Source organism: Phalacrocorax aristotelis, chromosome 9 (assembly GCF_949628215.1).
Source record: "Phalacrocorax aristotelis chromosome 9, bGulAri2.1, whole genome shotgun sequence".
Classification (NCBI taxonomy): domain Eukaryota; kingdom Metazoa; phylum Chordata; class Aves; order Suliformes; family Phalacrocoracidae; genus Phalacrocorax; species Phalacrocorax aristotelis.
Genome location: NC_134284.1, coordinates 15,443,790 through 15,456,029, shown reverse-complemented (window position 1 = coordinate 15,456,029; position 12,240 = coordinate 15,443,790). Strand labels below are relative to the sequence as shown.

General features: G+C 42.7%; 1 protein-coding gene across 1 annotated transcript in view; it reads left to right on the top strand.

Annotated features, from left to right (window-relative positions):
* The window catches only part of STON2 (stonin 2), an 81,506-nt gene extending 69,838 nt beyond the window's left edge, over positions 1-11,668 (top strand). Inside the window, exons 5-7 of the mRNA XM_075103648.1 lie at positions 803-2,638; positions 8,799-9,001; positions 10,124-11,668. Of these exons, the coding sequence (XP_074959749.1) occupies positions 803-2,638; positions 8,799-9,001; positions 10,124-10,207 (2,123 nt within the window). The 3' untranslated portion in view covers positions 10,208-11,668. The remainder of the gene's footprint in view (positions 1-802; positions 2,639-8,798; positions 9,002-10,123) is intronic.
* The last annotated feature ends 572 nt before the right edge of the window (positions 11,669-12,240 follow it).

Here is a 12,240-nt window from a genome sequence, read left to right as displayed (position 1 = left end):
GCCAGAGACTAGCAAAATACCAGTCAAAGGCGTCATGTCCTGTTGGAGGTTGAGAACAGCTTCCACAATACAAGTAAAAAATATGTTTTTCCTTATCCTGATAGACATCTCTAGATCACAGCTTCTCCAAGAGACTTTTCAGGACTGGCAGACTGTTTTCCACTGGGTAAGCCAAAGAGCATCTTTGCTGAACACATCCTGGGCAAAAATGCCACTGAGGTGCCTTTTATGGTGCCTTCACCATATCCCCATGTGCTTTTGTGGTAACAGCAAAGAGGCAGACAAGTATGTGGGGAAGGAGTGGAGAAGTGTCCTTCCTCAGTGTTCGTTCCCTCTCCCCACTAGATTATTCTGTAGAGCAAAGGGTATGGCGACAGAAGGGAAAAAAATGAGAACAAGGGAGAGAGATAAGCAGAGAGAAGAAATGCAGCCTGCAAGTTTAGAGAGGGAACCTTTAAAAAATTGCTACAACATATGGGCTAAGTTTCTTTTTTAGGTTATTATGTTTGAATGAGAGCAATACAATCATTGCTGACATTCCTTTCCTATTTTTTCTTGCATTCCTTTTCTGTGTTTCTTAGTTTTAAATGTGTCCATTTAAAACTGGCTGAATCTATTTTTTATTTAATTCTTGCCAGACTCTTCAGCATTTTAGCCAAGTCTTTTGATTATCTTTCTTGCCCAGTATATGAATAGGCCTTTCCTGAGCATGCAAACAATTGTGATTTTCTTTTAGTGGAGAGAACTAGGTAACTTCAGAATAATTAGCTGAAATTTCCTCCCCTCCCCTCTTTTTTTAAAGACAATTCCTCGTCTCTCCAGGAAGATGAAGAGGTAGATATGGAGGCTGTCAACTGGCAGCTGAACACCACTTCCATGAATGGGCACTCATCTACCCCAACCACAGTTCGCTTTCCCAGCTGGGTGACTTTTGATGACAATGAAGTCAGTTTTTCACCGCAGAACCTTTCCCCCTTGAAAACAGACACCCCACCTGCAGAAACACAGACTCCAGATGTTAACTTCAACCTCACTACATCCTTTAAGAAGAGAGAACGTCCCAAAAGCACATTGGGTGACCTCTCCAAAATTCAAAAACTAGATCTCTCCTCCTTAGCCAAGTTGCCTTCTGTTGAAACACCCCCATGGAGTGCTACTAATCCCTTCCTGGATGAATCTCTGCGAGATGTCCAACCCTCACCCATCAATCCATTCAGCTCATTCTTTGAGGAGCGAGACAGGCGTTCCAAAAGTTCTTCTGTCTCCAGTGCTCCAGGCAAAAGCCAAAGAGACTCTCTCATTATTCTCCATCAAGAGCCTGATACCATCAGTTTCCATGAGGCAAACAAAAATGTAACCCACACAGATGCTGTAGAGCAGCTCAAGCAACTCCAGATTGGAGACCCAGATCGTATGAGCAGCCCTACCTTGCCTGATGATGACCCCATGATGCCATATGATCTGGATGCAGCCTTATTTAACCTGGCACCAGCTCAGCCAAAGGATGGATGGCCAATGATGCTCAGGATCCCAGAGAAGAAGAATATCATGTCATCCAGGCACTGGGGACCAATATACGTCAAGCTGACTGACAGTGGATGTATACAGCTTTTTTATGAGAAAGGACTGGAGAAGCCTTTCCGAGAATTCAAACTTGAAATCAATCATGAGATTTCAGAGCGTAAACTCCAGAACTATGATGAGAATGGAAGGATACACAGTGTGCGGTTGGACCGCACAACCTACAAGGAGAAAAAGAAGTATCAGCCTAAACCAGCCATTACTCACACAGCAGAGAGAGAACAAATTATCAAGCTTGGGACTACGGATTATGAAGACTTCCTTAGCTTCATCACTGCTGTGCAAGACACACTGATGAACTTGCCAGCCTCATCAACAGATCTGAGCACAGTGGGACTAAACTATCAGGAAGAAGAAATCACAGTTGATGTCAGGGATGAGTTTCATGGCACCTTGGCCAAAGGAGACAGTGCGATTCTCCAGCACAGTGTGCTGACCCATATCTATGTTCTCAGCTTCCTTTCTGGCCTGGCAGAATGCAGACTGGGCCTTAATGATATCCTGATCAAAGGGAATGAAATAGTTGCAAGGCAGGATATTATGCCCACTACTACCACTAAGTGGATTAAATTATACAGCTGTCGGTTCCATTCATGTGTGGATGAGGATATGTTTAATAACTCCCGTATTATCCTGTTCAACCCCTTGGATGCCTGCCGGTTTGAACTGATGCGATTCAGAACTGTCTTTGCTGAGAAAACTTTGCCTTTTACTCTGAGGACAGCTGCCAGCATCAATGGTGCTGAGGTGGAGGTGCAGAGCTGGCTGATGATGTCCACTGGGTTCTCTTCCAACCGTGATCCTTTAACTCAGGTCCCTTGTGAAAATGTGATGATCCGCTACCCAGTGCCAAACGAGTGGGTGAAGAACTTCCGCCGGGAGAGTGTTCTGGGGGAGAAATCTTTGAAAGCCAAGGTGAACAAGGGGGCCACTTTTGGATCAACCAGTCTGTCTGGTTCTGAGCCAGTAATGAGAGTAACTTTGGGAACTGCCAAATATGAGCATGCCTTTAATTCCATTGTATGGAGAATAAACCGACTGCCTGACAAAAACTCAGGTGAGTGGTGCGTACCATCTCTGCAGGAATAAACTAAAAGGAGTTACGTATTTTGGAAGATAGGGAATACTGGGTTTACATGGTGAGGGATAAATCATCCTCTGTAGTATATCAAAGGACATCAGTTAGTCGCATGAAGTATTTATCTGACCCTTCAGTGCAGTAGTTTTACATATCCTACAAAGATGCTAATGCTAAAAACAGATTCAGGTCTTCCAGATACAAAAATATGCCTTATGTCTCTGCTTTTATCAGTGCATTATGGGACGTAGGCATCAAACATCTCTGTGTGCTCAGTAGTGTTACTGGAAGCAGGGCTTTTTCAGATACCTTGCAAAGGCAAAATACTATGCTACGGGGCTGAATGACAGGACCATATATATTGCTGTAGTTCCAGCACATGTGATTTCTTTTCTATGCATTGCCAAGCGTACTGGGCCAGTGCTATATATTTCAATGCATATACCACAACTAATGCCTGCAAAGTGTCAGGTATGGGATTGTAGCAGGACAGAAGATATTGTGCAACCATGAAAAAAAAAATCCAAACACCAGTTTGTGGCCATGTTTCTGTAATCACCGCAGACGGGTAAATACAGCTTAAACGTGAAGAGAGAATACCAGCATAAACCCCACAAGCCTTTGTACTTCTAGTAACATGTTCATAATTAAACATTCCAATAATATGAGCAAGCTACTGTTCCCTTTGGCCATCACTGCCAGTCATTCCACTTCCTGCCTTTCATCCGTGGTGTGCAATAATGCTAGACAACTTGGATTTATTTTTACTCATAGTGAATTCTACTTCTTGATTTCTCTCATCTAGACTAGCTTTTTACAAATGAGATGCACTTTTTAGTATTAATGCTGTAGTAATGGAGCTGGGTGACTGGGTGGGTTTATGTATTTGATGTTCTCTGAAAGTTCAGTGTTGTACCAGATTTGGACTTTCTAAGGACATGTGTTTTACCTGAGTTTGAGCTATAGTGGCAGCAAAACAGTGATCCACATCTTCTGATCTTTTTATCACATTTCAGCCCAAGGGTGCCAGCTTACACCATAGGTTACGAATTTGGAGGGATATCACTGACAAAAACGAAGGCACCATGTTTTCTGTAGTGCAGGGCATAAGGAGAGCTTGGGAACTCAAGAGAAATATTGCAGTGAAAAATTAACCTCAGGCTGTTCGTGAGCAATAACATGCTTGAGAGGAGAATCTCACTTTGCTGTCTGCCTGAGCTCTGGGAACGAGATGGCCCTTCTGTGGCATCTTCTCTCCAAAGATCTCCGTGTACCGTATAGACATTACAGCTGGGGCAACAAAAGCTCCCAAACTTTAACACAATCACGGAACATGCCAGTAGCAAACCAGAGGAAGAGGCAGAACTCCTGGCTCCCCTGCCTCCTGTGAGGTGATGCTCCCTTACCCATCTCAACTTTGCGGGAGATGTTGATCTATGTTTCCTGTTTCCTTGATCTCATCTCTCCCAGTGTGAGGCTTTATTATTTATACCCTGTGTCAAGGGGAAATGCATCACAGACTTGGCACTGCTTTTGGAGCTCTGCCACAGAGCATCTACCCATCAGTGTCACCGTGCAGAATGCAGTGCAGTTAGTATTTGTTTACATCCTGAGAGGAAGAGAGTGTCCTCACCCCTCCGGTCAGGTCAGATGTAATTTCAGGGAAAGGAAGGGCCTTGCAAGCACTGTCTTGGCTAGGACACATGAGGTACATGAGAGAGAGGGAATCCCAAAGTGATGATAGGGCAGGCCAAGTGTAGTTTAAATCTGACCTTGTCTCTCAAGGACTATTTACATTTCTTGACAGTACTTGTCCCATAGTTTTCCATACTCAAATTATATGGCAAACAAAAAGGGATATAAATGGTACTCAAAAGCATTGATTTCCACTCCCTCTTAGATTTGCCTGATGGACCGTGTACACTTCTGGCCACATGATACTCATGTATGTCTGATGATGATGATGATGTATGGTCTACTTCCAACATGACCCACAAGTCATGTAATAACTCACCACTGCCTGTTTGCAGGTGTCCCTATAAATGATGCAGTTCTCAAGCACTAAGTATAAAAATATTCCCCTTGCTTGCACTTCAGGCTCTCTTACTGTGGCACCTGCAACTCAGCCTTAACAGCACTCCGGGTCCTCTGTAAATGTCTGGTCTGCTAATGAACTGCTGTGGTGCCTGGGACTCCAGAGCAGGAGAGAGGTGGTGGCATCACACTGCAGCTGGTGAGAAGTGCTGCAGGTAGCCACAGTCTCCAGCTCCACCCTGCCTCCAGACGCCACATAGCCTGTCCAGACGACCTGGGGCACGTGCATTGCATGACTTCCTCCAGCACACATGCCTATCTGCCAGCCCCGTGTGCCTATAAAAGTACATGCGTAGGCACAGCCTTCCTGTGGGACCCTTTGTTCATCCCCATTGTGTGCTCTGACAGATCAGTCCCTTGCAAACGCGATCCCAGGAACTACAGAGGTCTCCAGGTAGGCACTTGGATCTCTTGTGCTTCACGCCATCCCCTGAACGCAGACTGGTGCGGGCTCTGTGTAGACATGAGGGGTACGACACCATCCGCCCTGCCTGTCGTCTGCCCTGACGGCCAGTACCGCAGCCCCACAGGGGAGGAGAGCTGGTCCCTCCTGAAGCTCACTGCTTGCGTTCAGGTTGTAGTGTCCTCGCTCCCAGTTGTTAAGAATTATTTCAGCAGCTTCTCTGTCTTACCCAAATGTTTTCTCTTTGTGCTTTTTAATGGGGTGGGGCTCTTTGCATTCTCACTATGGGAACTTGTTATCAGCACCGTCTGTATTACTTTGTAGCCAAAGCGTCTGCTTATGATGGAACATTGAAAAGCATATGACATCTGAAGGACTGTATGTACTCTGACTATGATTTGACCTAAGAAGAAACTATGAACTGGATTGTGCTGAGCACATTGCTGAAATCCTTTCCAAAACAGCTTGTTAAAGTTTATTGCTCTTCTCATATGCACAATTAATATGATCAAAGCAGTTGATAAAGAAAGCCTATTTACAGGCTGTGTAGATCTTCAGTTGCAGCTGGCTGGGATCCACGTGTTTGTTGTTTTTTAATCCACCAGCAGAATATTAGGAAAACATCCGCCCAGTCTTCGATCGTGGGAAAACACTTTTCCAGCAAAGCAGGGATGTAGCCTCTATGCACAGCCTTGGATATGGTTATTTGAACTTTCATCTAGTTTGGCTGTGGATCTCAGGCATCCTGCCTGGTATAGTTTCTGAAGTAAATCAAATCCTTTAATCCAGATATGTTGGGACACCAGAGTCATTTGGAACAGATTCCCTCCAATCACAGTAACCCAGGCATATATATGAATTATATTATCAGATCCTTGATTGTCAGAATGAAATGTTATACCTCAAGGAAGCAAGAAATGCAAAACAAAAGCAGTCTTTTGATTTCCTCCTGATTTTACTAAGAACTGTACCTGTCCAGCAGAGAAAGAGCTCTGAATCAGCCTGTTGAGCAGAAGGTCTATAAAAGTTGCACCTTGTGTGCCTCACACTCGGGACACTAATGAACGCTGATGTGCTTGGCATTTTTGCTATAGCTTTGGTGGAGGAGTTCCTTTCTTAGTCAGTTCATCTGGTTGCCTACCATGCTGAGCTGGTTTAAATCAATAACTTCCATATTTTTTTGTGTTGTGCTTGGTGTTTTCTGCTAGTGGGTACTCCTACAAGAAGAAATTAAATTATTTAAAAATTGCTTTGTTAATTGCATTTTTTTGTTGTTGTTGATTTTTTCCCCTTTATTTCCCCCTCCCTTTTTTTTTTTGAGCCTGTGAATATCCACCAACATTCAAGTGTGTTAGAAGAGTGGTTGCTGGTTCCATATGTCCAGCTGAAATTATGAAGAGTTTAAAAGCTCAGATCTCCCAAGCTACCTGTGATGCAGTGTGCTCAAACCCAGTTAAAAACTTCCCAGTGTTACCTTCACAAAAGCAACTGAGCACACGCCAGCTCAGGAGTGTAGTGGTGCAAGCTTGAACACTTTGTAGCTGTGGATGTGGCTTGTGCCAGAGCTGCATCTCCTGACTGCTGTGTACCTCTGCTGCAACCCACAGCAAACGAGAGGAGAGGAAAAGCACAGGAAAGCAGATGAGCAGGAAGGATTACGATGAGGAGTCTGCTGAGACTGGTACAGGGTGAGGAGGGAGATATGAATGGATGGGGAGCCTGAGACTAGGAGTTGGTTGCCAGTGCTGAGTGCTGAACACAGAATTTTTGAGCCAGGAATGACTCATTTTTAGGCACCTTCATAACGCGGTGCCAGAGACCAGTGATTCCCAGGTATGTGCAGCACCCAAATGTCCCATGGCAGAGGCTGAACGCACTGCCATCACAGGTGTGCCCACTACAGCCAAGCTCAAGAAATGGGCAGAAGCGAAAGCCCTGCAGTGCTGGAGGGCAGAATGTTCTCCATGAGAGTTCATGGGGCTGCTGCTAGCCTATGTTGGTGGGGTCATCTTGAAGGTCTGCTGTGCACCACTGCTTTTTATCTAGAAAAGGTGTGCTCCAGGTAAGAAAAGCTAAGAAGCGCTGTCAGAGAGAGATCCCATCTTACCCTAGAACCAGGGCAGCTAATTAATCCTGATGAAAAGCAGGTGATGTATTTTAATGCTTGCAGAACTCGAGCTTTTATCTGCCTGATACTCATAGTTTGGCTCCAGCTTTGGTGCTGCATATCTCTGTGGTTCCTGCTGAACTGCATAGCCTCTCGTTGGATTTGCTACACAGACATAAGTTTATAAACCTTCCAGTTGTGAGGAAAACTCTGCCTAGACTGTTTGGAACTATGAGGCTGACTCAATTAAATTTTTACCCAGACTTACACCAGATTTAAATTGTTTTGCAACTCTATTTCAGAGGTTAAGTGGGACATTGCAATGCCTGAGCCCTCTAAAGACTGCTCAATTTCCTTCTGTTGGGACAAGTAATATCTCAAAATTCCAAACCTTGCTTTTCAAGCTTCAGCTCAGCATGGCTGACTTTTGGGCTAAGCTCTGGATGAGGAACGGACTTCCTTTTCAAGGCCCAGGCTTGCAGGTCTTGTAAAGACAGGTGCTGTTTTCCTCCTCTTCCCATGGGGACCTTCTGGGCTTTCCCCATTCAGTTCTTTTTATTCTGCCTGCCTTCATCCTTCCTTGTCTCTGTCCTGTACACCTTGCTGAGCTGTATGGAGAAGAGCTTTCCCAAAGAACAAGTAGTCAGATATCGTAAAGCCTGTAACAGTGGCAGACAAGGATTCCATTAATTTATTTATACATTACTTTCATTTACACATGCTTAGATAATAGGATCCCTTCAATCAGAAAGCCCAAGCTGGCTTTGAAGGCACTCATCCTCATTTTGCAGACAGAGGAAGTAAGGCACAGACCTTAAATGACTTGCTCAAGAGCTCTGGGAGTTGGCAGCAGTCAGAAATAAAACCAACCTAGCTTGACTAGCAGTCCCTACTTCAATTTTTGAAGAACACTACTGTCCAGCAAAACAAAGGGGAAAAAATAACAACAAAGGTTATCATTTACAGATGACAGAGCTAAACAAGATTACTTCCTTACCTTGCCCTCTTTAATGACTAGGCACCTTGTTATGGGTTAGAATAAGTGATAAATAGTTATTTCCAAGTTGTGCAAAAATTTGCTTTTTGAACACAGGAAAATTATTTAACCTTATCCAGTATATTTGCTTTTGCTAAAAAAGGGGATAATGGTTTCAAATAAACGTGAAATATCTGCCAAATCCTACCTTTCCTTACTACCAATACCTGACGTTTTAGAAGGATGGGCCACAATGTACTTAGCATGTTACATACACTGGGGGAATCAGAGAGGGGAAATACCTTTACCCTACTGTGCTTGATTTACATCTTGTATTTTCACCCACTCAAAGCAAACTAGAGTGATTGATAGTCCTTTTTGCAGTTTGTTTAATTCCTCTGGAAACTCCCAACAGCATTGAAACAGGTAAGATAGTGTCACTTGCTACGAGCTAGTTCACCCAGGCAGATTCTTGTATCTTGCAGTTTCATGATGTTGGGATGTTGTGTTTTCTGATCCATCCAACACAACTTTCATATCTGTTTGCACTCTTTTCCAGCTTCTGGCCATCCTCACTGCTTCTTCTGTCACCTAGAGCTTGGCTCTGACCGGGAAGTGCCTTCCAGTTTTGTCCGCTATGTAGATGTGGAATTTGACATGCCCACCACTTCTGCGTCCAAAGCCACTGTTCGGTCCATCTCTGTTGAGGACAAGACCAACGTGAGGAAGTGGGTCAACTATTCAGCACACTACAGTTACAAGGTAAAACTGAGCACGAGGCAATCACCATGGTTATTTTGCATACTTCATTGTCTTGAAAAGTGTGGGCAGACAAATAAAACACCATGGGCAGGTGAGGTGGGAGTTTGGCACGTGCCAGGCTCTGTGCAGTAGCTACCCATGTGCAGCCTATTGATTCATGGCAAACAAGCAGTGGATTATCCCTCAGCGAAGATGGAATAAACTTGCTTGCAGTTGCTTTGTGGAAAAGCATACGCACAGCCAGCTACTGGGGATTAGCTGATACGGTAAGAGCGTGAACAGGGAGTTTTGCTGCTCTTCATAGTAGCTACAGTGGGAATGCTACAGCAGACAAAAGGATTGCATTATTTCTCTGCTTAAATATTTCTTCTTCCTGCCTGCCCTAAGGAGAGCAGCAGATGGGAAAATGCGCTACATATATACCTGCCAAGAATCTCAGCATGCCAAAATTTGCATGTTAGCTGATCACTCAGCAGAGAAATTGGCATTCTACCTGCCTTCTTTAAGAGCAATGATGAGAGATACTGAGAAGGTTCCCATGGCAAATATTTTTAGTGGTAATTGTAATTACATTTTTAGTAGTCTCTTAAATTCCCTGGAGGTGGTATTTGATCTTCCTAAGTATCCCTTTTAAGAATTAAACATTGGATCACACCTGAGTTTTCGGAGGTGTTGAAATTTAGAAAGCAAATGTAGATGCGCATTTTGAAAATTAATCCCTTTGCTTTGTACATCAGTCTTTGCAGAGTTTAAAATTGAGGCTGGTCTTCTGCTGTCACTAGGAAGCTACCTATCGTCTGCAGATTTGGTTCTGGGTTTGGATTCAAAGTACAGCTGGGGATGGTAATGAATATAAAAGTATGTGAGACCAGTTCTCTGCATGACATTATCTCATCTGGAAATGATGTCATGACCCTGTTGAACTGTAAAACTGATTAGACTGAAAACACTTATAGTAAATAAAATCCGGCTTTCCTCCTCAGTGTATTTCTCTTCACAACCCTCTCAATTTACCAAGAGTTTCTTCATCTGAGCAGGACACGAACCACCATTAAGGCAGATTTTTGAATCTTTGGTTTTCTGTTCTCATTACAAATGTTCTTCCTCTTTTTCCTCTGCCAGGTCGAAATAGAGCAGAAAAAAAGCTTGAATGAGGACCTGAAGGGAGAAGATACTGCAAATGTCAATGAATGTGTTACGCAGTGAAGGAAGATCCGTCTGCAAGTCCCAAGGGGGGTGGCCAAATTAACAGACTTGGAAGAAAGGACTTGCAGGGTTTTGGTATTTTTCTTTAAGGAAGTATGGAGTCCTATTTTTAAAATAATGCTCTGAAGAGTATTATTTTTCCTTGTGATGATCCGTACTTTGAGAAGAAGCTTGTCAGTGGCTTGTTTGGAGCGGGCCTACGGGCTTTTGCTGGAATGATTTACGTACAGTTGGGGTATAGACAGAATGACTCATTACAGTCAAGCCTGCCTCTTCTGCCTCTTCACCATCTAGGTTCTGCACTGAAGTGTGGGCTGGCCCCCATCACAGCCAAACCAGAAAGCAGCTTTTATCTCAGTTATAATCTTTCCCTCCTACGTTAAGCATTTTTCTGTATGTGTGTTGGTTTGGTCATTGGCAGGTTTACTTCCTTCTGAACTGCCAAATAAAACCCAGGGAGCATCAAGTGAAAAATGATACAAAATCTCATTTCTGAAGCCGTCAACAGAGTGAAAACCCCGAGCATCATTCTGGAGAATCAAAAAACTCTGCATCTTAAACGTAGTAAAATGGTCAAGCAGATGCAATACAGACGGGAGAGCTAATCATATAGCTGTTCTTTTATTCACCCCTTCCTGTCTCATCCCCTGAACAGCAACAAGTCACTGTGCACATTTTTGTGGGGTCTGCACAAGTTACAAGAAGGCCTCTGTAATTTCTTAAATTTTTTATTTGTTAGACTGGGCTGTTCTGTTATCTTGACTGAACATGGTTATGGCTGCTAGTAACAGGGAATGTGTCTTATAATAGAGGTGATACAGGAGGGACTTTGCTAAGATTAGATCATTCCTGCCTCGAAAGATATTTAAGGGAAAAATATTGGGATTTGGATTTGGGTTTGGGTTTTTTAATATGTTTTCTTGGATGGATAAGGTGGGTGGTTATTGAAAATGTCAGAACAGGATTACTTTAACAGGCAATGTTGTTCGCCTGCCTGAAAATCACTGGAAGTCTGTCCAGCGCAATATTACTTTCATGTTCTATCTTGAACCTACAATATAAGTAACTTGTATCTTTATAAAACCCCCACTAACTGGGACCCAAAATCTCTTCGAAAATTAACAAGCTTCCATCATGGGGATTTTTTCATCTCCACTTCGCTGAAAGTAACAGCAAGTCTTAAAACTTCTTTCTAACTAAAAATGCAGAAGGCAAAAGTCACTCATTCATATATATTGTCAGAGAAAACAGTGTTCAGAGTACGCGTTTTTTGTAGTTGTTTCCATGGCTTGTGTAATACTTTGTCTCGAGGTAATTTTAAATGTAAAAAAAGTAATTTATTAAATCATTTATCTTTTGAAAGGTTACTGCTGGCTTTAAAATCACACATTTGGAAAGCCTTGGCAATGTAATTTAAAATCATAATGAATTAAAATGAAAGCTTTTTTATAAACTTATAAATTTATTTTATTTTGCATTTCATATAACAGAAAATTAATACACTCTCAGTTTACTACTTTCACTGTGACTCCTATAAAAATCACAACAATGTTAAAATCCCAAATAAAACATAAGATTAATTACATTGAGTCTAAAACTGGTAGTGTTAGAATTTAAAACAAATTATAGGGATCATATAAATGCCTTTTTGTATGCACCTAAATTGCAAGGCTAAATCAACCTAGTGATATATATTTACACAGGCACACTGCTGTAAATATGCAAAGTGTCAGTCTTTCTATGACTCCTTAATAAGCATGTAATACAGTATTGTAGCTCATCCTACTGAAGCCCAGGGAGCTCCTCGGTGCACACCAGTTAGTACTAAGCATTTGTAACATCCCTCTGTAAATGGAAGAATGCTTTTAACTTCTATGAAGCATTTTGTCATCAGAGGATTAAAATTACTGATAAAGAAAAAATAATTATTATTTATTCCATGATGTATAAGTTGTGAAATATCTGAGAGCATGGGGCTGAATTCATGACTGACTCTCAGCCTTGTTGCAGGTCAGCTGCGATGAGTTGCATGG